The 24,923-nt window shown below is 40.3% G+C and overlaps 1 protein-coding gene across 1 annotated transcript in view; it reads left to right on the forward strand.

Moving 5' to 3' along the window:
* Positions 1-24,923, forward strand: part of ACER3 (alkaline ceramidase 3) — a 52,657-nt gene that overhangs the window by 21,162 nt on the left and 6,572 nt on the right. The window contains exons 3-10 of the mRNA XM_082777707.1: positions 3,140-3,192; positions 6,519-6,571; positions 9,342-9,423; positions 10,530-10,565; positions 17,845-17,903; positions 20,978-21,079; positions 23,353-23,457; positions 24,848-24,893. Of these exons, the coding sequence (XP_082633833.1) occupies positions 3,140-3,192; positions 6,519-6,571; positions 9,342-9,423; positions 10,530-10,565; positions 17,845-17,903; positions 20,978-21,079; positions 23,353-23,457; positions 24,848-24,893 (536 nt within the window). The remainder of the gene's footprint in view (positions 1-3,139; positions 3,193-6,518; positions 6,572-9,341; positions 9,424-10,529; positions 10,566-17,844; positions 17,904-20,977; positions 21,080-23,352; positions 23,458-24,847; positions 24,894-24,923) is intronic.

Raw genomic sequence — 24,923 nt, forward strand, 5'->3', positions numbered from 1 at the left:
TGCCCTTAATAATGTTTAGTGTAGGACCTGTACAGCTTAAATTCACATCTATGAAATCCTAACAAACTGATTTTTCTATAAAAGCGTAGGCTTGTGATTGAATAATTCTGAACGCTGATGGACAGTCTTATATCAAAAATGAATGGCAGTTAATTAAGACACCTCTAATTCTTCCTCAAACGATTGAAAACTTCAGATTTATTAAGGTCACTCTCAGATTCAAATCCTGAGAGTTTACTTGGTGTGTATCTGGAGTTGGATCTCAGGCATAAGTATTTCTAGTATGGATATTGCCTTGAAATCTCGGTGTTTTGAGCACAGTAAAATACATATGCATTTATTTACATGTATCCCTCATAACTGGAGTGGTTCATCAGTGACCTCTTTGTCATAAACGGTGTTGCTTCAAATGGTGTTAAACTTCCCAATTGCTAGGAAGTTTTTAGTGGGTTGAGCTCCTTTCCAAAAGGAAATAAAAGGAGAGAAAAATGGTAACTTCTGCTTACAAGATAAGGATAAAATCTGTTGCTCAGCTTGTCAGAAACTATATGGGGAAGCTGCTTATGTTGAAAACCACTGGAATTGCTGTGATCGTGAGCACTTGTATTGTGAAAACTACAAAGCTGGTAGAACATCTCAAGGCAGCTGTGGTTTTGTGAAGCCAACACTCCCTGGAAATGCCTTGATCCTGAAGTTATTATGTGATAAAAAGTCTGTCTGCAGATAGCTGCATTCCGGTAGATCTGCACGTAGAAGCTGCACACAAAGACACCCAGGCTTAAGCAATAAACCACTATTTATTGGAGAGAAATACAGGTCAAGCCCCTTGTAAGCTTGCTTTAAGCCTGGAAGATAGAGGTGATGTGTTCTGAGCGTATCAGAGGAAGTGCAGATTTCCTTGCAACACTTGGCATGTTATAGGTTTCCTCTTTTCCCTTTTTGAAAAGTTTCAGCACTGAACTCGGATACACTGAGCCACGAAACAGCAACTCAGCACAGTGTGTGTGGTTTAAGACATTATTTGCCTTCTGCTGAAGCTTGGAAGTTGCATGGTAGTGTCAGTGAGGCAGAGCATCACCTACTTCAATGCTACAGTGTGGTTCATCCTCTCTTAATGCGTTTCCCTTTTTATTTTTTAAAATTTTGACCAGATTCATGAAGCTCTTTACAGTTCTGTGTTAAGCCAGCAGATAAGCCAAAGGTAGAAAATCAGAAATTTGGCTCTTAGCTCATTCAACTTTAGCCTTTTTACGTTATTCTGCAGTAAGCAGGTATAAATAGGTAAGTGAAGAACCACATTTCGTTCTTTAGGCATCATTTAAACCATCTCTTCGTAAAGATGCTGCTGTGCCCAGTTCCAGCAGGGTTGGAGGAGATGTTCTTAATGCTCCATCAAGACTGCTGCGAGCAGAATTACAGCCATTTCCAGTAAAGGTTTTTATTTTAAGAATGGCCTTGTGATGGTTCCCTTTAAAGTTTTCTTTGTGTTAGATAACTATTTTATGCGTAGCTCTCCAGTGCATAGCAAACTTTCAGAAAGAAGAAGGAACTTGGTGTGATCAGGATACAGACACAGCAGTTTCTCGATCAACAATTTCTAGAGATTATTTGTAGTCCCGGGATTAATGACCTGAAACACTTAATATCTGCAGCGTTCTTGATTTTTACAAAGACTGGAGAGGAAAAACAAGCCAGAAATAACTGCTGCTAATCATGTAGCAGGAAGGGGAGGAGTGTGCTCAGCAACAGCTTGTTGAGATTTATATCCCCAATAGCATTAAAAAGTGACAACAGAAACAAAAGAAACCTAACGAGATGTTTTGTTAATTTAAAACGAATCGCAGCTTCTGTGAGTTGCAATGATTTTGTCCATATTTGAGCATTATAGTTGTTAAAAATTGCGAGGGTTTATATCATGAAGATACTGAAATCACTGTGACAGCCAGGGTAATGTAATGGGTGGTGCTGTTTTAATGATGATCTTAATGTGGTTTTTCTTCAGAGTGAATAATGGTCGTCATCTGTTGTGTTTACCTAGGAATAGAGCTAGGAGAATTTCTCATTAAAACCTTAATGAAGGTGAAAACAGACATTGCTTATTGTTTGGAAATATTTTATATGTTACGTGCTTTTTTAAATAAGTTGGTTGAGTGTGTATAATCACAATCGTCGTCTAAAATCATCTAAAGAAACATCTCAGAGCACAGCAGCACTGCCCAGCCATCAAGGACTGAGTGGGAAATGCTCGGCTTTTGCTGAAATTAGTCTGAGGTAAAGCCTAATTTCTTGAAGGAAGACAAGACATCAAGTTAATGTACTTACTCCTGCAAAAATAGAAACGAGCTAGAGCCTAATGAGAGTGTTTAATTGTTCACATTTCAAAGTAATGAAGGATACATTAAATACTCAACCAGCTTTGCTCTAAATAATGAAGTCTAACTTTCAAGACACATTGTCTTTGTCTAACTGAAAAAAAACAACTCTCTATAGGTGAAGTATACATCTCATAAATTAATTTCAGGATAAATTCGGAGTTGAACGTACTTCAGATAAAATGCAGCATATAGAAGGTTGAGTTTCTGAGAAGAAAGCTTGGAAATGGTGATCTCATTTCACAAAATGAAACCATACTGCATGGCTTTTGTGTATGCAGAATTTCTGATTCTCTGAGCTCTAGTAATAATTCGGTTCTGCCTCTATCGCTGGCCAAAAGCTGCTTGTAAAATGTACATTTTAAAGCTGTACAAAAAGCAGAAATATCACAGACTTTCAGGACTACTGTGTATGAGCGATGCTTTCCATTAGAGAAGGTTTGAGGCAAATAAATCTTAATGTTCTAAAAAAAGGAGGTAGAATAAAAATACTCCATTCATTCTTAGTTCCCTCCACTCCTACTCTCAACTGAGATCATTCTAGTTTGTAGGAGACAGGGAAACCTTCCCCATCCCCCCAAAATCCAACTATATCACTGGTGACAAGTATAAAGCAGGCAGCCAAGGAAAATTGGATTTGTTTCCCTGAAGTGGGATGCTGATGGTTATTATTTTTTTTTTTTTGGTAAATTTTGTTTTTAGTTTAATTCACCTGAAATTTTTCTACATAGACTTGTGTTATAACCACGGTCTTGGTTTGTTTTCAGCCGTGGGATTGGGATCTTGGTGCTTCCACATGACCCTGAAGTATGAAATGCAGGTGAGTACTGCTAAATAGCTGTAAATCGTGGTGTATCTCACTTTATAGTCATATTGCCATTTCTGGTCTAGATGAAACCTGTGTAACAGGAGTTAATTACCTCAAATATCATCTGTACAACTCCTGCTCTTAGCAGAAAACTCGCATGGTTTCATTTCATTAGATATTTTTCACCAATAGATGTAGAGAAATATGCACTTGTATGGATTCCTAAAATAAAGCTCTAATCTATTGCGTACTTCAGCAGACAACACTTTATCCTTTGGGAAATCACAGTTATCTTCTTAGTCACGCTGTTACTTCAAAATTCCTGCAGCTGTGGTTTGACAGCAAGCAGCACAGACTATTGTTAGGCTTTTTTTCATCTTATTTTTTTCTCTTACATTTTGAGTTGATCTAGATCTACCTGGAGCACAGATACTGAGGTCAGTATCTTCTGATTAGGAGTAGTTGAGTCTCCTTCTCTCTCCTGCTCTCAAGCAGAAGATATTCAGCAATAAATCACAGGAACTTGTCCTGGAATCACGTAGGAATTTGTTTCTGGTATTATCGGGTTTCCTAAAGGACACGAAGTATCTTGTCCTGTTTTCGGGCTCAGAAGATGAAGGAAATTTAGCTTTGTATCAACAAAAGGAAGAAGTGTCATTCAGTTCAAAACGAAGAAGCCTTCATAGACGAGCACGTGCCAGGAATCTGTGTTCCTACCATAGTCAGTGGAGTTCAGGGAACCTGGCAGCTGGGCTGAGGCATTCTCCAGGCAGTCTTTGCTTGAATAATATCAGTTTTCCTAAATTTTCCTAAAGAGAGGTGTGTTCAGTGCCATTTGAGACCACAGGAGTATTCTGCCTGGCCTCCAGCTGCCATCCCACAAAGCTGCAGGTCCCTTAGACCCCACATCACATCCACCAGTCTTGAATGGTTGTACTGGAGACCCCAGGGCATCTCAGAGAGCATTGGGCACGTCCTCTCTCTTGCACTGATGCACGTGAACAAAGCCACACTGAACCCTGGATAATTAAAATAATCCAGGTTTAAAACACCTTTTTTTTCTCCCCTATGTTTTGGGCTTTTTTAATCCAGATGACTGGTGCTGCTCACCACACAGTTGCAGTGTTGCTTCAGAACAACCACAGCTGCTGAGATCTGTGGTATTTTAAGGGCAAACAGAAGCAGAGGAGAGGGGAGCAGCAAGCTTTTGCATCATTTTTTTTCCCACTGGAGTAAAAGGCTTCGTGTGAGATAGAGAAAGCGCACACATTATTTTGGCAGCCAAGCTAGATCTGTGGTCCGTAACACTGATTGCTGACTGATGAATCACCTCGGAGGAAATATTTCAACCAGTAAATAATCCTTTTTTCACTCACGTTGTCTCGTTATGATTCAAAGTCAGCATTGATAGCTGTTTGAAGAGAGTTTCTTGACATTTGCTTCAGTCTTAATACTGTAAGTGTTCAGCGTGCAGATAGCTTAATTAGGAGAAATGCGAAAGCTTCTGTTCTTGAAAGCGGTTGCTGGGAACATTTTTTCTGAATTTATCACCTTTTTTAATCTAGTTTTATTTTGATGGGAGTGTTACTTGATTGTGGCTCGAGGGATCCAAAATGCTTATTTAACCAGCTAAATCAGCACACCGAATTTCCTCCTATACATGTCTCAGACATCCTGTTGACAGGGTTTCTGGAGGGATGAATTCCTTTTGCTACAGAAGCCATTGTATTCCGCAAGCAAATTTTAGCTAGGATTTGTTAAGACTCTTCTTGCTGTTAATGTAAAGTCCCCAAGAAGCTGTCAGTATATGCAGTGCGTGCGCAGCTGTCTAAATTTGAAAATATTTACTATATTTCGTATTTTTTGCCTTCTCTTTCTGATTTGAGCCTATAAATCACTCCCGCTCTTCAAGAGACGCATGAATTAATCCTGCAGCTAATTCCTGTCGGGCTCAGTAAGAACATTGCTCAATTTCTAAATAATAATTATTAGTATAAAGCTGAATTCATCCCCTGCTTGTTTTTCCTCTCTAAGGCAGCACAGCACAGATGAACTAATCTGATGGCAAAGCGCCACCGAACACGCCTGACAGCCTCATCTGCCGTTTGTCTCCCTGATACTTTTTCGTGCTACCTATTGCAGCCCCTGACAATATAACACACAAATTCATGGATTTAAACCTCTTTTTTTTTTTTTTTCTGCAAGGTTAGATGTGTGCTGGGTCACCTGTTGGAAATGGCTCGCTGTGGGTCAGACAAGCGGGACCGCTAGCTCAGGAGAAGCAGCCAGGGTGTGGGTGAAGAATTAAGCCCTGTCCTGCAGTGGCAGCTGGTCATTAGATCTGTTTAGCTGCATTGTGAAATATTTCCTGAAGTTTGGGACCAAATTCGAGAAAAGCTAATAGTTCAAGCTTGGAATAATTCATCTCCCTGCTTCTGTAGCTCACTTTTTTTTTCCTCAATGTGAATGCTCAAAACTAAACAGAGGTTTTTGCCTGTGCAGACCAGTGCTGCCAACTGGGACAGAATCAGGCTGACTCTCTATGAGGGTTTTCGTAAGCTGGTATTGCTCTTAATTTGTCTCATTAGTCAGAAAAACATGACTGTGAACTCGTTAAGCACCCTTTACCAGTGCTGGGAAGGGAGTTGCTGTACAAACATGGCCATCAACAACTTCCAGCAGGATGGAGGAACGAGATCAAAATCTCTTTGCATCCGGTTCTTGATTGTCTTGGAAAAGAGGCGATCATGGGGGGGAGTAACAATTCAAAGTGTCTCAGCATCAGCATTTGCTGGATGTATTAGAAATCACAAGCAGCGGGTCTTCACTCATCCGTGTAAGAAATGTCCAAAATCAGGAAGTAAACATTCAAGCACATTACAAGGTGCTTCCTAAAAGGGTTAAAGTTCTCTTTTACGTTATGGAAAAAAGATATTGTAAAGAGTTTCTTTGTGTGAAGCTTGTATAGAAGTAAGAAAATGTGACTGGTTGCATTGAGCAGGCTGTAAATGGTGTGGTCGTATTCAAATTGACTTCTAAAAACTAATTATTATAAATGCTTAAAGAGGTATGAACAGTGAAAATGGCGTGATTCTTTAAAGGCATAGCTTTTATCAAACGTAATATTCAAAAAATTCATTGTAATAAGCTTATTAAAGCAGCAAAATTTCAGTAGCTGAATGGGATTTGACGCTGCCATGTCCTGAAAGTACAATCAAGAAGGTGGATATCCAAGTGACTTAAACTCCTGTTTTCTTAAGACTTCTCTCCTTAATTAACTTTCACAAGCGTGTCAGTTAAAAGTAGTTTTCATGTTTTGATGTCTCTGCTTTTTGTAGCTGTTGGATGAGCTGCCAATGATATACAGTTGTTGTGTGTTTGTCTACTGCCTGTAAGTACTTGTTAAATGTTTTTTTTCTGAATATTTTTGAAATACTAACTTTGGTTTTATAGAATATGTGTAGCCCAATGTAGTGTGTAGTGAGGCTGACACTGAAGCTTCTGTTCATTTCAATGAGATCTCAGTTTTGCCAGCAGCACAGCTTTGTGACTTGGCCATTAGAGCACCAGGCTGGCTTTAGTCCTAGTTTTTGCTAATTTAGAGATGTTTTACCACTGTTTGTTTAGCAGTAAAACAAATAAACAAAAACAACAGAAAACCCTCTCATTAAAGAGCTGTGTTGTATACAACCAGAGCTTAGTGTTACTTGGTGGGTAAACAGCTGACATAATAAAATCACTTCAGTAATGCCTACAAAATTATCAATGTGGTAATTGATTGGTATTTTAGCAATGGTTCTGTGATGTAGTCTGACGCCAAATGCAAATTTCAAATTGCTGGTTAAACCTGCTCTCCACTCATCTGAAAAATTAAAAGATTTTCTGAAGAGTTGAGTGCATGTGGAGAGTGTCTCAGAACATGCATCACTACTTAATGCTATGCCAAGATGTGTCCTACCATTTAATTTCAGGAACAATGTAGTGTTTGGTGACTGTAAAGGTACAGTAAGTTATCTTTTTTTTACCTGTTGCTGCAAGGCCTGGCTTTAACACAATTTGTTCTGTCACTTGGAAAGTCCAAATGATTAAAAAAAAAAACAACCCGTTCAAGACAGAAAATAATTGTCATTTTGCTTTTGAACATATGATCAAATATTCAGCTGTTACAAATTGGAGCATCTTTGGTGAAGATTACTGGTAGCTTGCAGTGGAGATGGGATGCTACAGGACTGAACCTCCATCTGTGGAAATTACCATCCGTTTGTGATTCATCTGTTAGGATGATTTGTGCAAGCTCAGGACTGGAATAATAATGCCTCTGTTAGTGGAAATATTTCCATCGTAGCTCCCCATCTCCTTGAAATTGCCTTTGCATTTTTTGTCTGATTTGAATGTGATCGGGGAAAGGATGAGAAGAGGCTTTAAAAAACGATTTGAAAAAATAATCATGCTCATTTTGTGCAGCAGTTACTCTATCATCTTCAAAAGCACTGCAGCCTGTTAGTGTATTTCTAGCCCTAATAAGATTCTACGTGTGTTTGTTTGGGAGTAATTAAAATGCTCTGAAGAATGAGCTCATGTTTAGCTTGGGAGGCCTTTAATAATCATTATGGTTTTCTTGAAGGTAGGTGGTGGGGTGGTTCTGCCCAGGACATGCCCTCATACATCATGCAGTCCTAGTGGTTCTCGAGCTCTGCAATTACTTAGGCCATCTATTTTGCAATGTGCTGTCCTAATGATTTTCTCCAGATATTCCTGCACATCTTTTTTTCCTTTTATTCATCCCTGATGATGTCTGTTTCTTAGGAGCTAATAGTAAAGTAGTCAGATGTCACTCTAGCTATACAGACATCTTCCTCCAGCCCTAATGATGTGGTGACTTTGGGAAGCACAGAGTGATACTGTTGCTTGTTTTCTTCACTTTTTTTCTTTTCTGATGAAGTTATGGTCTAAAGAGCAGCTCTGTGGAGGAGGACCTGGAGTCGTGGTGGACAGCGAATTAACCACAAGGCATTAATGTGCTCTTGTGGCCAAGAAGCCATCAGTAATAGTGTTGGTAGCAGGCCGAGGGAGGTGATCCTCCTCTTCTACTCAACACTGTGAGAAAAACTTTGTTTTTGTGGAGTGCTGGGTCCAGCACTGGGCTCCCCAGTACAAGACAGAGCTGGGCATACTGGGGAGAGCCCAGCACAGAGCTACAAAGATAATTAGGGGACTGGAGCATCCCTCATGTGAGGAGAGGCTGTGAGAGCTGGGCCTGTTCAGCCTGGAGAAGGCTGAGAGGAGATCTCAGCGTGGTATATAAATATCTGAAGGGAGGGCGTCAAGAGGATGTGGCCAGACTCTTTTGGCCAAGAGGCAACGAGAACGAGCTAAAACACCAGAAGTTCCAGCTGAAAGCGAGAAAAGACTTCACTGTGAGGGTGACAGAGCTCTGGGAGAGGTCTCCCACCTCACGAGTCCCTTCTGGACATAGTCACAACCCACCTGGGGTTGGCCCTGGTCACCTCCAGAGGCCCCTTCCAACCTCCACCGCCCTGTGATTTTGGGATGTGTCTGGTAATTCCAGCACAGTTAGACCTGAAGTGCAGCACAGAGATAATGAAGCTAATTTTAATTAATACTAGCAGCGATTAGCTGTTTTTACTTCCCACTTCCTCCAGTACCTGACCTAGTAAGTTCACTGCGCTGTAGCTGTGGTAAAGCTATAAACAGCCTGAATTGTACCAGATCTCCAGAGTTTGCTGTTTTGTAAGGCAGTCCCTTTCCCACACTGACTTTCTTCACAGATGTCATGTTTTTTGGCAGCTGTATTGCATTTTGAACTTGTTTCTAATTTGTCATCCATTAGCACCCCTTAAGCACCTTTGAAAAATGCTTCTGCTTACCAGTTTCTTTCCACTGACTGGCTTAGGTTTTTTTTATATGCATAAGCTTATTGGTTTTTATTTTTGCAATAGACTTCTTGAAAAACGTTTATTAGAACTGTGGGGTTTTCATATTAAAATGACATCTTTATTGGAGCAGCTACAATTCCTTGAAGGGCCTGAGACTCATTTAGATCAATTTTCTCACAAATTCTGTGATAATACACCTTGAAAAACACAGCCTTTACGTGCTAAGTGATGAATGTTATCACTCTCCTTTATGTTCTGTTCCAGGTATGAATGTTTCAAGTACAAGAACACAGTCAATTATCCACTGCTTTTCTTGTTAATAACATACAGCTTCGTAGTCAGCATAGTAAGTAACTTTTCTAATTTGGCATTTTCACCCTTATGTTGACAGTTTCTTGCCAGTGATGGAACATTGCACAGGCAGTCCTGAGTCTACACAGTTCCAGTCAAGGAGAAATTGTTTTTTTGGGGTGGGAAAACGATGTGCTGGCTTGAGAAACCTGAAATTTTTCGATGTAAAGCACTATACAGGATAAATGAAGAAGAAAGAAACACAGTAATGCAGTTGCTATGAATGTGAAGAAAAGAGTGTCCTCCGGCTGTGACATGTTATGAGACCCTGGACAAGCTGTCTTCTCCCTCTGGGCTTCACCTTAACTTGTCAACAGAAATGAAAATAATCCTGCTCAACAGGATGCAAAAAGGGAGCTGTGATGCAGTCCTGTATATTGACTGTTTTTTCAAACACCAGGCAGAATAAGAAAGGAACCTATCAGTTTAAAAAATTAGAAGAGTTTAAACTGTGTCACAGCTAACTTACATGTAGTTCCCTTTCTCAAGGCAGCATGCTGCCTGTGTGAACAAAATTAGTTTTGTACTGGCCATCAGCCACAGTTGGAACATCTTTCATTATTTTTATCAATAAACATTTCTTATTAAGTAGCATTAGAGGTCTTCTGCCTTTAAGTCTCATCTTTCCTGTGCCTCCTAAAGTTTATTTTTTATACCTATGGCATGTTATGCCTAACATGCATGTTATGCATCTTAACTACTAGCTTTTGGTAAAATGAATTGAAATGTTATCATCAAAAACATTAATAATAGCAAATCTTAGCAGGGTACACTTTCTTCTTGCAATGCATATCAAGAATGTGTCTGGTAATTTCTGCATTGTAATTGTTCATGTTGTGTTGCAACTCTGTTAAATGAGGAGCTCTTAGCTGTTGATATTGCTATTTGTGCTTCTGAATTTTAAATAATTCCACAGTTAAAATCTGTTGAAGAGCCCTCAGGTTTTGCCAAAGGAAACTGCAACTGTTTAATCAAGTTTAACATTATATGGATAGGCGCTTGTGTCTTTATTCTAACAGAACAAGCCTTGGCAATATTTAAATTAATGACGTTATGATTGTTCTCCATTGCAAATTATTTCTCTCTTTCTAATCTTTGCAGGTTTATTTAAATTTGAAAGAGCCTGTATTCCACCAGGTGAGTGTTGCTCTGGAGAAGTTTTGTTTAAACTGTGCTGGTTTAGCAGAGTGCTTTATAGGATGCTGTAGCTGGAAGGAAGAAGAGAAGGCAAACCCCATTTATCTTTCGCTTTTTCTTTAAGCAGTACTGCTCTCTGTCACATTGCCATCCTGTTACTTGGTGACCTGAAAAACTGGAATGGTTTCTGTGGTGTTTTAGTATTTGACCTAATAGTCTAGGTGTTTTTCATCAGTGACAAGTGTAACGAGAAGGAGGCCTTAATGAGCCCTTGTGTGTTTTATTACATTAGTGGCTGCTGTGAAGCTATGACCTGACATCATAACATGGCTTGGGCAACTTAACCCCATGTTCTTCTCTCCCTTTTTATACATAAAACATTTTTTTTTTAACTACTTAATTTTACTTTTTATAAATCCAAGCTGAATTTAAATGGAGAATGACTTACAGGGTTATGTGGCAGGCTTGTTGTTATGGCCATAGAGGATTAATGGCATGTTTAGTACAGTTTTTTTTTAGTAGCAACGCTGTCCAACAGTATTAATGTGCATTCGCTGCCAGTGGGAATAGGATTTGTACCACTTGCCTGCTCACAGGAGGTTAGAAGTCATGCTTGCTTATCTATGCCATGAGTAGCTTTCCTTCTTTTACGACTTTTTGATTAGGGATAACAGCTGAAAAATTGCCAAGCAAAAGCTCAGCTCTTCGCAGGACAGAGCTTTAAAGCCTCATTTTCTGCAATTGGTAGTGCCATCGCCTGTCAAAACGTGCCTGCTGCATCAGCGGTCATAAAAATGATGCATGTTTCCTGCTGTTGGATTAGTAAACTGATGATGAATAAAATAAATTCACAACTGCTCCTAACAATCTCTCCTAGAAACAGGAATTGAGACTCTACTTCCAGATAAAAAGAGAAACTTGCAGGGTTTTTGATCATATTTATTAAATTCCACCCACCCACCCCCTGCTTACATTTTTGGCAGGAAGATGTTAGCCAAGGTGAAAAAGGCATTTTCTGATGCTTTTCTTGAGCTAGTTGTAACTGGTTTTGATTGAAGTGATTTAAAATATTTTGGGTAATAATGGCAGAATTTTCTACCTACGTTGGACTGTATTTCTTTAATTCATCTACTCAACCTGTTGTTATTGCAAAAGTAGATCTCAGCTTCCCTGTTTGAGGCATTCATATAGGTATTGTTTGATGTGCCAGATATTAAGAAGCTAAATATTATGACTTCTCTGGAAAGAGAGAAATAGGGAAACTTTAACCCATTGCCACAGACCATTAATATTTTGCATCTGGTTTCTCTTAGGTTCCGGATATGAATTCCCTGTTGTGATTTATACATAAGAAGTCAATGTAGGACAGATTGAGGCCCATAAAAGTGCTGGACTTATTACAACAACTCTTTCTAAATTGATTTTTATGGAGAACATACAATTATGGCCAAATACCAAATGTCCAAGTACTGCGCTTACTTTTTCCTACCCTTTGCCAAATGTGTTGTAAATCCGGAGGAAACATTTCTCTGCACAGCTAAGCAAGGTTATTTCTCTTAATATTTGTCCTCTATATAATTTCAGTAAGTGTTTTCCAACCAAATGGATTGCACAGACTTGAAGTAAGGTTAAATACGTTCATGAAATCACAGTTTTAACTCGTAGTCTCAGTCCCTGGCTGTATTGGAAGGCAGCATTAGGACATAAAACAGCACTTGATTCCTCTAGGTGTTTGTGATTGTCCTCATTGTCAGCCTTGCAAAAAGGGGAATAATTACCTGGAAAGTTATATTCTCCATTGTTACAGCGTGTTTTTTCCCCAAAAGGTGAGCAACAAGAATGGAAAAAGATCCTATTACATTTCGTAGCCAGGATCTAAGCCTTACTTCTCAGTGGATTGCTTTCCACTTTCCTTCCCATCTTGGGCTCAGCAATTGCATATTGCCAGCAAGGCATGAAGGGGATTTCAGTTTATTATTCATGGCACAGTGGCAACAGAGACCAGCTTCTCTTTCTCCATTCAGACATTCCAGGTCTGTAAGGTGAAGCACCGAGACCCTTAGGAGGAAGGAGATGCACATTTTGGTCAGTTGGTCACTGCACATTGTTAGAAGAAAACACTTGTTTGCCAGACAACTGACTTTTTCTTTTCAGTTTCATCAATTAATCAAACAAAAGATTGCACTGGTCTTTACAAGCTTGTATTGGCTTGCTTATGTCAAAATTTCTGGGGATAAAGCACTGTTCTTACCTAATTTCCATAGTGCTAAACAGACAGAGGACCCAGTCATTCTCAAGCCAGCATGATTGTCAAGGAAAACAGCTGTGGCCTCTCCCTTTTTTTTCCTTCTAGCACACAAATCTACTCTCTGATGAGAATTTTACTGGGGAACTGAACAGGTTAAAGCTTTCCAGAATTAGTCTTAAATCAGATTAGTTTCTCATCCCTGTTTACCACGTGTATATTTGCGCTTATAGGAGGAAAGGGGTGGGGGAAGATTGGCTGCTGTCCTGCAAGTAGAAGAAACAACCTGGAGAGTTAAATTTTTAGAGTCATGTCTTACAGGTGGCCTTCCTTCTAATATGACATGGCCTAGAAAGCTGTCATCTGCAAAGTGTGGTTTTCCATCTGGATTTATTTACCTGCTACATACCATATGCTGCCTATATGGTCAAAAACCTTATTTAGCTGATGGGTCAACTTACAGGAATAATGAAATCCATCTAAAAACCTTCTTCATTTGCGTAGTCGTCTGCTGCAAGAGTTTGAAGGAAGATTTAAACAGGGATAATTAGAAGGTAATTAGAAAAATAGACAAAATGTTCAGGTTAACCTGATAGCTTTTTCTGGTGGCTGCTTTCTCTATGTTAAGAAATGCAGTTTAAAAAAAAAAAAACATCTTTTGTATAGACGTGACAGAAGTGTTGATGTGTTCTCCCATGAGAAACTAAGCAAGCTGGAGAAGTAGAGTGGGATGAAATTGCAAATCAGGTAAGGGAGTGACTAAGGGAACATGACTGAGGGAGATGATGAAAGGCAGTCCCAGTCTGGACTTCCTCGGGATTAGTAGTGGAAGTGTTTTTATTTAATGACACGTAGCAGGAAAAAGACTCGCCTCCTGATGAAAGTTGTGAAGATACAAAGTCCAGAGGAGGATGAAGAGAGAAGTGAGAGACCTAGAGGACTAACAGGACAAACGGGAGGAATGGCAAACAGGAGGAATGCATTTGCTGATCACAGCATAATAACATGGCCAGTGAATTCTCTGCAACAATTCAGATCAGATTTACCAGTTTAAGGTGACTTTAGGTAAGAGGGAGAGAGCGAGTGTTGGAGGAAAAGGTATTTCATTTGCCTAAATGAGTGAAATTGTCCTTAGTGGTGTTTTAAACATACAAATTAAAAGAAGGCAGCGGGAGGACTTGGGGTAGAACAAAACCTGTATTTTGAAGTGCACTTGGGAGCCTGAAGCTGCATGAAAAATACGTTGTGGCAGAGCACAGCTTGTTCAAATGTACAGGACTCCCTGAAACTTACAGGACTCCCTGTTCTGGGGAATATCTGTGGGCAACACTCTGTCCTGCAGCTTTCCAGAGTCCCTCCTGTTTTGGCTTAAGCCATTGTGCCTCTTAGTGGAACTTGGTGCTTTCTTTCTGCATTCCCAGGGTGTCAAAGAGTCTGTTAAAAACTGTGTTTTTTCAGGACATGGCTTCACCCCAGAGCTTTTTATACTTAGACACTGCCCTGCTGAAGACCAGGTGTAAGATTTGAGTGAAATTTTGGTTACACAGCCTTGCTTCCAGAAAGCCAGTACTGCTTTCACTCTGGCTTTTACCTCTACCTGCACAATAGCTTAGGGAATGTGGAAAGATGTTCAGGCTCTGCAAAGGACCGGTGCTACAAGTCATTGAAGGGGAACCAAAAAAAAAAAATTTCCAGCTGCAGACCGTGTCCTAGAAGCTCTGGAAAGCTGCTGAGCACCGTGCAGCTGCAGGGACTTGGATGTCACTTGGCCATCATGTGCGTGCATCCAAACAAGACCAAGGCAGGTGAATCTGGATGAGCTCAGGCGTGAGCTGTCAGGGCAGCGCATAGTGCTGAACAGCCATAACACTGTGCAGAGTTGTTATTCTGAGGCTATCCCTGGCTTTTTTACCTCTGCTCAGACTTCTTTCCTAGGAAAGGACGCGTAGAAGTCTGTTTTCTTGGTTGTAAAATTCAAATACAGTTTTCATCTTCAAGTAAAAAGATAGCTATTTCTTGATAGATGGTTTGTATATTGGTAGAGAAGTAGTGGCCATCAGGAAGCTAAAATCTTTGTGGGTCCCAAAGTGTGCACTCATATTTGAGGCTAATGAATTGGCTTTACTAACAAAGAGTGGGCAGAATCAGAAGAAATGGAAGGGGAAGTAGCAGGCACTTGATGCTTGGGTTTTCATGTGTCACTGAAGTAATTTATTAGTTAAAGAACAACAACAAAGGGGACTAAAGGAATTGAGGAACTTGAGCAGACCTCAATAAGGGAGACGTTTTGTGTTTTATTTGCTACTTTACCTTTCTTTGGGTGGACAGATGATGCCTGATGCATTTTTGGTGTGGCTAAACTAGTAAACCCGATGGGTGGTAAAGGAATACAAATAAAACGCTGCTCCCCAAAGCATAAATGAGGTTACGTAGCTCCTTTACAGGCATCTGGTGAGGAGCAGCTTAGGGAGACTGTCACAGCATCACCTCCTCGCTGTCTGCCTCCGGTGCACGGGGGATTGGAGCACGCAGAGCAGAACGGTTTGTTGTTCCAGCCTTTCACAGGCTTTTAAACACGGATGTGTTTTCCTGCTAACAACCTATTTGCGTGGGGGAGCGGAAACGGCAAGAAATGGAAGTGTCAACTCTGGGCAAGTTTTTCTTCAGTCACTGCAAGGTTCCCTTTTTTTTTTTTTTCTTTTCTTTCTTTCCCCTCCACTCCTTCCATTAACACTTCAGCCTGACCTCTTTTACAAGCCATTAAGCAACTCCGCTAGGAGATACCGAGCCAGTGGCTCTGAAAAAAAAAAAAAAAAAAAAGCTTTTCCTAGCTTTTGCTTTTCTCTGCTTTTAGTAGCTGCAAAAAAATCACATTTTTAGCCAGTGTTTTACCTGGGCTTTGGGCTGCGTTTCTCTAGACGTAATCTAGCGCTGTTTAGCTCCTCGTACAAAGAAGCTGAGAGCAAATGAGTGAAATGATAAAAGCTTGAGCGTGGTCATGCTCTAAACCAGTATGATAGCAGTCTCTCACTTCGTGAGTAGGTTTTTTCTGTGTCTGTGCTGCAGAGGAACGTTACAGCAATGGAAGATGCAGGTGAGAAGAGAACAGGGAGGAAATGAGGTTGAACTGAGGAGCCTTTCTGTGAGATTCTTCCTTCTTTCCTTCCCTCTCTTAGAATAAATTAACGGATTTGATTAGGAAAGCACACCAGGCTCTTTTAAATGAGACTGATAGAGTAAAATGGCATTTAACTTATAATTTTAAATCTGTATTTGACATATGGAGGTGTCTTTTTAGGGAGAACTCCCCCAATGCTGAGGAATTGGTGAAACACTGAGCCCATGAGCAGCCCCAGCACCACGTCCCCTTTCCAGCTTCACCTGGGACTGCTCAGCACTCGATACTCTCTCCATGTTGAGCAGGATTTTTTTTCTCATTTCTGTGCCGTACCCCAGGCAAGGGAACTGGAATGAGTTGACAGTTTTTGTTTAAAGTACAAGCCAGGACTAATTAGCCTTTCAAATAATTTTTGCTTTGTTTCGCTCTCGAACAGAACACAGAGCAGCAGCAGTTCGGTTACTGAAGTTATTTGCTCTCTCGCTGAATGCAAATAAAGAGCTGCTGTGCTGAGCGACTTTACATAGTCAATACTGGAGCTGACTTTTACCTGTTGCCAAACAGAAAGGCTCCCTTATCTGTCAGGTTCCTTATATACACGCTGATAACGTGGTGTGCGCTGCTAACCTCGTCCTTTAGGGCTAAAACAAATTCAGAAATTTGCCTTTACGGACTTGCTGGAAGGTAGGTTTTCTTTCACAGGAACCTGTTTTGTGTCAAATGACTTGCATGCATGTGCTTGCAGGGCAATAATGCCCTGGTTACAGCAGAGCAGGAGGCGTTCCTTGCCTTGAAGACAATATCATCTAAAAGAAAGGGATTAGGAAGTTGATACAACGTGGTAAGGACCCTGGTTTGCAATCCAGTACTCTGCGAGCTTCAGCGTCGTTTGAAAATACACAGCAAAGGTTCCTCATTCTTCTGGGTCATGTAAAAACAAGGCAGAGTTAGGTGGAAGCTCACTAAAAGCAAAACTCAGATCAGGAAGGTCAGGGAACGAGCAAAGTGAAAAACAGCGAGGCCCTCATGGGTCACTGGAGAGGGGCAAAGAGCAGGGCAGGGCTGCTCGGAACAAGCTGCTTTTTGGCAGGAAGAAGGCTTAGAGAATAAAAAGGATGGGCAGTGAAGCGATGGTGTTGGTGTCAGATAATCCTCATCCCTTCATCAGTCAGGCACGATGCTCATCTTTACTCTGTGTGTCTTGGAGATGGTGTTGGGTGCATCCAAAGCTTGCCAGAAAACAAATGGAGAGTGATTTAAAGATCATGAGGCAGAAAATAAATAATTACCTCGACCTTTTCTATAAGCCAGGCTGTTGCATTCAGCTTCATGGAGCCTACAGTGAGCCAGCTTCTGCTCGTGGAGCTTTTCGGAGCATGCAGCCTCCTCGCTGTGTGCTTAGATTGAATCCCAGCAATGCGGAGTAGTCGATTTAAATGCTTCCTGCAAAGGCTCTTCTATGCTGGTGCTCGGTGTGGGCAGAATGCAGTGTTTGCTTTCAGGAAAAAAAAATACACTTCCTTCACTTAATATTTGATTAATAACTTTTAAAAGTGTTTTCAGCTGGTGTTTATGCGTCCCAGGGTTGAAATGTACAGATAGAGAAGAAATAATAGGATTTACTTAGCAGTTTGATTGCAGGATGTTTACCGAGTGCCATCTAGCGTTTGCTTTCTGATTCAAAGAAACGTAGCTGTGGTTTTACACTGACTTTTCTCATGATCGCATAAACAGCGTGGCTATAATTGTATTTTTATTTGAAACTGCTGTGAAAGCCCTGGAGAGGAATGTAGCAGGGGTGTTACTTTTTTGAGGCTAAGAAATAAAAACCAGTCTGCAAAAAATGTTATTCCTGTAGCGTTTGATAAAGTCTCTTGACTACCACTGCTGAATTTTGTCTCTGTTTTTATTTGCAGATCATGTATGGGACACTAGTTTCCATTATAGTTCTACGGTCTGTTTATATAGTATTATGGTAAGTATCATTCTGTATTATTATTAACCCATTATAAGATATTACTTAACATTTGTGTCTTTTTTTGTGGGTTTAACAAGAGAAATGAGCAGTGGCGAACTTTCTTTAACTGGGTACATGATGCTAGCTCACGTGCTCTCCTTGGTTAAAAGGAACTGCCTCACCTCCCCAAATTTTCTTGAAGCCAGGGGGTTATCATTAAGCAAAGTTGCTATCTCTGCACTTGTGGTCAGCCTGGGACTTCAAGGGGGACAGAGGTTTTGTCCTCACAGAGCTGGATAAAATGTGAGACCTTGCAAGTGTCCAAACTTGACTTTTGATTCTTGGAGGCAGGTAAGAGCTGAGCTCTGCAGAGCTGAGCCATTAGTTTGTGTTTTCCTTTCCTCGTTCCATCTCAAGTATCTAAAATTCAAATGTAAAAGATAAAAAACAAAAAAATTAAATGATAGTTTTTGCTACAGTTTTGAATAAGTAAAATTAGGTATATGTAATGGAAATTTTAGTCACAGATACACCGTACAAAAGGAATTGAGTATTGGGACACATTGAGAGGCTTCAGAGCACAGAGTTGGTGTATAAAACTGAAGAAAAAGGAGTTGAATCAGTACTGGGATAAATATATTCCTTTTACTCTCAGGGGCTCTGTCTCTCCCCTGTGAAGAGTTGGTTTTTTTATGGATTTGGGGCTTGCCTTTGGAAGTCGCTGATTTCTTTCTACGGTGTCTTCAGGCTAAATCTGCCTTTTGTTAACCTTTGAGTTATACACGGGACTGTTCAGGAACACAAGGAGGAATGCAACAAAAGGTGTGAACTTAAAGTGGATTCATTGAATCACCTTTCAATCGCAATTTCAGTTAATTTAGTTTGACTTTCCCCCAAGAAATCGCCACAAACCAAGCATAAATGTTCACAGGCTGCTATTGAGCAAGAAAAACTTAGAGCTGATTGCATTTGCTTGCAGCTGTAGAAACCATAACCCGTTTAAAGAAACTTTTCAAACCCATAAACATGGAAATTTTAATCCTAACCTAGAGATCTTAAGGGGTATTGCCTTAAATTACTTCCAAGGGGAGTGAAGTTGAATCAAGTTTAAGGAGTTCTAATTCTGTTCTTGTAGCTTTGGCCATTTAGATTGAATTTCTTTATTTTAGTGTAGACAAGCCCTTGGGCCTGCTCTCTCTCCAGCTCTGCAAATTCCACTTTTTTGCATTATTTCTGCAAAAATTTGTTGTTTCCTGTCACTATCAATAACACCACCATCCTTCCAAGGTATCATCACTTGTTTTCTTCCAGTAAAGTCTGTGAAGTTCTACCTGCTTTTTCCCCTTCAATTTTAGAGGTTTAAGGATATATTTTGTTAATTAGTTAGATCACTTCATTGAAACATCACTCTCCATAAGCTGTACTGCTGCAAATTGTGGTTAGAAGGTTGGGATGGGGAAAGATGTCCCGGTAGGGAAGCTGTGCTGACCTGCTGGTGCCCTTTCTCTTCAAGCCAGCCCTGAGTATACTTTTATATTTACTTCTGCATTGCTGAAATGCATTTCTCTCTTCCTGTTCGTAGCTCTAGCACTTGTCCAAGCCTGCTTTAACTCATACATAACTTCTGCTTTTCTGTTTTATTTCCTTAATATGCGTTAACTTTCTACCACTCGTCTTTTTTAGTACAGGCTTGGAAGTCACCCTGAGCTCAGCATTAATACCTCGAAGGGCAGAATGTAATTCCCATCAGGCTCTTCCCTCCTCTCATCCTCGCCACTTGTTGTCATTCCTGCCTGTTTCCCCCAGCTTTTTGTCTCTTTCTTGGATCCTCTTCCTTCCCAAGATTATGACTTGGCAAATGTTGCTCTTTGTTCACAAAGCGAGTTCCCTGTTAATGAATGATGCCAGCCTCTCTCATATTCCCTCACAGAACCCCCTCATTAATTCCCCGAACAATTCTAGCTATAATTACCTAATTACCAGCGTGTATAACATACCATTTAGTGCTCTTTCATGTCCTGGGCTTCCTTGTGTCTCTAGAGCACTGAGTTGGGAGTATCACAGTGCTCTCTGCCATGCACCATGCAGAGCTCCGTGCATTTATTAGACTAAATAAATTATGATTTTGCTGCTTATTATATTGGTTTGTTGTTAACGTGTGTAACTTGTATCTGGCTAGTTCCATTTGGACATGGCAGTCGCCAGTGCTCACAGCTCTGAAATAAATCCTTGCACAGCACAGTGGAGGAGAAGCAGCTCAGGAATGCATTTTAACCAAAATATCTACGCTGTGCGTTTATAAGGGTTAAAAAACGCTTGAAGGGTGTTTCATGGCAGCTTCTTGGGGTTGGAATTGGGCTTTCTTTTGGATTTGCTAGTGGGAAAGGAGCAAATGCCAGCAACTTTGTGTAGGAAGTTGACAGTTCCATGGTCCAGCCTGAATGCAGGTAGTGAGGGTGAACTTATTAATGATGCTCTTTCTTGTAGCTGAGTCTTCAGGATGGTTTTTAGATCCTAAATAGAACTAATTTTTCTTAAAATGCAGTTATCATTTTTCCATTGCCAAGGACAGCTAATGATAAAATTCAATATGAAATTATTGTTTTCTAAAAGCATTTATTTGGTTAGTTGTTGATCGTGGTGGTCTTCACTCACAAAGGACTACAGCCATTCTGAAAGACCTTATTTGAATGAGTCCCCTCCTTTAGATATATCCTGCATCGGAAACAAGCCTCTTCTCTTGGGAGAGTCCTAATTTGTAACGTGGTTAATTTTTAACTGGAAGATTGTACATAGGACTGACAGATACCTTTTAGACAACTTCAGCTTTCCCACTTAGCAGAACAACTAGTAATGGAGAAGTAAAGCCTCTGAAAGACCAATCCTAGAGAATGCTAATTCATGAGAAGCAGAGGAGGTAAAATACAATAGTTAAATAGATAAAATTAGAATTTAATATATTTTTTTCTTTTGGGAAAGGTATCTTCCTAAATTAATCACTTTACTTGTATGTAATAATATTTATGTACGTTACAAGCTGCCTTTAAAGCATCTTGAACTTAATACTACATTTTTTTCCTCTCTCTCTCTAGGGTATACCCATGGCTTAGAGGTCTAGGCTATACATCTTTAACTGTATTTTTAATGGGATTTTTTCTCTGGAATGTGGACAACATTTTCTGTGATAAATTGAGGTGAGCACTTTCGCTTTGTCTTAATAATATTTTAGCATAAAGATTTGTTTTTTTCTGTGGTGCATGTTCAAGTCTCCATCTGATGGTACATATGATAACAATGCCTACAAAACATTCAAACATTCACAAGTGTTTTTATGCAGTTTGCTCGTGACTGAATTCAACACTGAACAGTTCTTTTAAAGGTTTTCTTTTCCATGAATAGATTCCTTTTATTTTTTTTATAATTGATATTTCTCTTTACTTTCCCTCAATTTAAATTGAAGTTAATGTCACTGAAGTAATTTTGAGGATCTGTGGCATTCAAAAGTCTGCTCTTCACACTTGATTTCATCTGAATGAGATTTCAATCCTGCTTTTTTTTTTTTTTGGTTTCTGTTTCCCGGGAAAATATCAAGAGCAGCAGTTCTGCAAGCTACAGAAATACCTGCTGCAATCTATCTGTCACCAGTCAACAGCAGCTGTTGGAGCGTCTGAGAAAGAGCAGTAACTCTGTGAGCCAGTGCATTGTGCTTGGCTGTCATCATTAAGCCTGAAGTCTTAGCACTTAGAGGAGGCTGGGAAAGACTTCATTTCTGTTTAGTCTATTGCCAAATGTTGCCTTTTTTTATTTAAAAAAAAGTATTCCAGATAAACCCACCGTGTTGTAAGGCTACATACTCTGTCCGTGCAGGAAAGAACACCAGCCCAACACGTTATCTGAATGTAGTTCCCTGGAGCTGAGCAGCTTCATAGCAGCCCCTCTCCTTTTCTTAGTGCTGGTGGAGATGGAGAGCTTGATGCCAGCGTCTAGAAAATCCCATCCTGACTCTCTGACACGCTGTTAGAGGCTTGAATCTGTGGTGCACAAAGCTCCTAGTAGGTTGCTTTGTCAGGCTCAGCTTGTAACGTGCTGTAAAGAAATCCAGTGTCTTCCTTCTGTCCTGTTTGGCTCTGTAGACCTGTTTTAAATCAATTTAAATCAGCTGCATCACATTGCTGGTGAGATCACAACCCCCCAGCTCTCTGAGCCTGCTGAGCTGCTGCTGGAGCTCCGTGGGGCTTTGGAACTTCCTCCTAGGCTCAAAGGTTGCAGCAGCTGCTTAAGCACTTTTTTCCATCCTCGTTTTGCAAAGGGAAAAAAAAACGTTAGCATGTTTGCTGCTACACTTGTTCGGTTATGGTGCTGGAAAAAAAAAAAAAAGCTTATTGAATAGCTTTAATCAGATGTCTGCAGAGCCTTTGAGTTGTGCAGGTGGTATTATAACTCTAACCTTTGGAAAAAAAAAATACATTTTAGTTCCTTGTAATTTTTTATTCAATAAAGATTGAACGTGTGAATCATCCACCCACCTGCTCTTTTGGGTTTTAATGTTGAAAATTGTGGTTTGATTCAGTTTTTGTTTTTTCCTTATTTCATTTAGTCTGGAGCTGACTTAAAAAAAATAAATAAATAAACCAGGAGTTTTTGAATTTGAGCTTTGTGACTTCTTGCCATCTCTGTCTCTCAGGCTGTGCCAGGGTGATGGTTTGGGTGTTCCTCACTGAACTGAAGCTGTGTTCACGTTCGTGGCTGAGTGGCTCTGGAAACCTAAGCAGTAGCTCAGGGATTAGCATTTAGTCCGGGGCACTAGACACCGTAACATCATGCAGTAAATAAGTATTACAGAAGCTGCAGGTTTTTTTCTTCCTTCACACCTGCACTCGTTACTATTTTCCCTTTTTGTTTTGACTGAATGTGAAATAGAAGTCAAAAAAGAAGCCAGGCAGGGGTAAATGTTGCTTCACCAGCAACCAAACAGGCGTTACCTGCAGAAGTCTACTGAGCAGGAGAAAGAAAGAGCAACTTAGTTCTTTCCCTTTCTTTCTCTGTCTCCATTTAGCCTCTTCCCAAGTAGCTCATGCCTCAGAACTGGTCAAAATACAGAGCGTGTTGGCAGAGTGTTTCAGATCCTCCACTTTCATTGCTTCCTCACTAAACACCCGCTTTGTCCCTGTTTTATAATAAACCACAGATGGCCAAGCTAAGCCCCTGTGGAGCTGGAGAATAGAGGGAGTGGTTGCCAAAGGCGAAGCAGGGATGTCAGATTCTTCTCTCTGACCTTATCCTCAGCGTTTCTTCGTTATGGACAGTAATTGGCAGGGTTGTGGGGTGGAAAGGTGATAGAACTCATTTGAGGCTGTGGGATGCCATAAATAAGTTCTCCAACACTTCAGTCCGGAGGTAACTGATCACTCAGACATGAGATTGCTTAGTTTGGAAAAACCAATTGTGTGGCATTTCTTTCTTCCAGGGCACTACGAGAGAAGATGCCTCCTGTCGTGGGAGCCGTGACACAGTTTCATGCATGGTGGCATATTCTCACAGGCCTGGGCTCTTACCTTCACATCCTGCTAAGGTAGGAAATGTTTTCTGAGTTGGTTGATCATATTTTAGGAGGTTTACAAGGTTCATATTTATTTCAACATGTATTGATCAGAAGAGCAGGCAAATGATTCCTTACTTAACCGGTGTGAGTTTTCCTTTCCTTTTTGTAACTGATCTGTAAACTCTGCAGAAGTAATGTATGTTCTTCAAAATATAATCATCAGTCTTTAAATAGCCGTGATTCTTCAGGAAAATGCAATTGACAAATGGGAGCTCTAGCAGTTAAACTGCAAAAGGATTTGACAGTATATTTCAGAAATAAAAGCTATTAATATCTTTCTGTTCTTCTGCAGCAATCCTCAAGTGTTTAAATAAGGTTTAATTTTAGAAATGTAACTCGTCTTTCTGATAAGCACTGTCACTCCCGAAAACAAGCAGGCATCATGCTGTAGTGCAGAAGGGGTGACAGCTGGAGTGGTTGGAGCAGAGCTCTTCCCAGAAGTGCAGGATGTTAGCTGCAGAAGAAATCTTCAAATGTTTAAGAGCTTAAATTAGCAAGTCTGCAGCCAGCAGATTTTTGTCTGTTTTTTTTTTTTTTTTTAATTTTTTGCTCTATACCACCATCTACTGGAAGCAAGAATGAGAGCAGAATGTAAGCTGGAATCTGGAGGATGTGTGTAGTATGTTCAATATCTAAATAATTTTTTACCACTTAACTGTAAGAGAATCTCTAGCAGGTACATTCTACATAGTTGAGAAAACGTGATCACATAGTTTGAACACCATAGCCAAAGTTTTCCCAGCGTGCTGCACAGAGAAAACAATTTGTTTTCTCTTTCCTTGGGGAATGCACAGATGCCTGATGTCTGTGCCAACCCAAGGAACCGTGTACTTTCTCTGCAATCGTTTCCCTGGTGTTTTCTCAGCCACACTGTGGCATCGCTTATGTACCTGGGGAAACGTCCACGTAAAAAGTGAGGTCAGGCTCAGGTCTGCTGAGAAAAAGAGGATAGGTCAGAACAGAAATGAGATACAGAACCCAGCCGTGCTTTTTTATTCTTTTAATTGATATCTGCTATATTTTGTGATGCACTGGTGAAATTACACCCTTCCAAACTGACAGGCTCTAACCCCTATTCAGTCTTTTCTTTAGCTGAGAGAATTGACTTCTCTGGTTTCTCTCTGACTAGACACACATAGGTGGTAGTGTAGATCAGTTTCTAGTAGGAATCTAGCACACTGGGATTCACCATAGGCTAATACCCCCTATTTTGCATAAACTTAGGCAGAATGGGTAGTTCTGCAGTCCCAGAAGCAATTATTTTCTAGCTGGAAAATAAAACTGGGATTGGGACATGATTATTACTTTGTATGCTGTTTTATGCATCAAATTTCAAGCACGCTCTCCTTCTTTCCCTCAGTTTATACACAAGGACACTTTTCCTGAAACACAGGCCAAAGGTGAAGGTAAGCAACCAGTGTTTTGTGTCTGTTCAT

The sequence above is a fragment of the Aythya marila genome, assembly GCF_965140915.1.
Source record: "Aythya marila genome assembly, chromosome: 1".
In the NCBI taxonomy this organism is placed as follows: Eukaryota; Metazoa; Chordata; class Aves; order Anseriformes; family Anatidae; genus Aythya; species Aythya marila.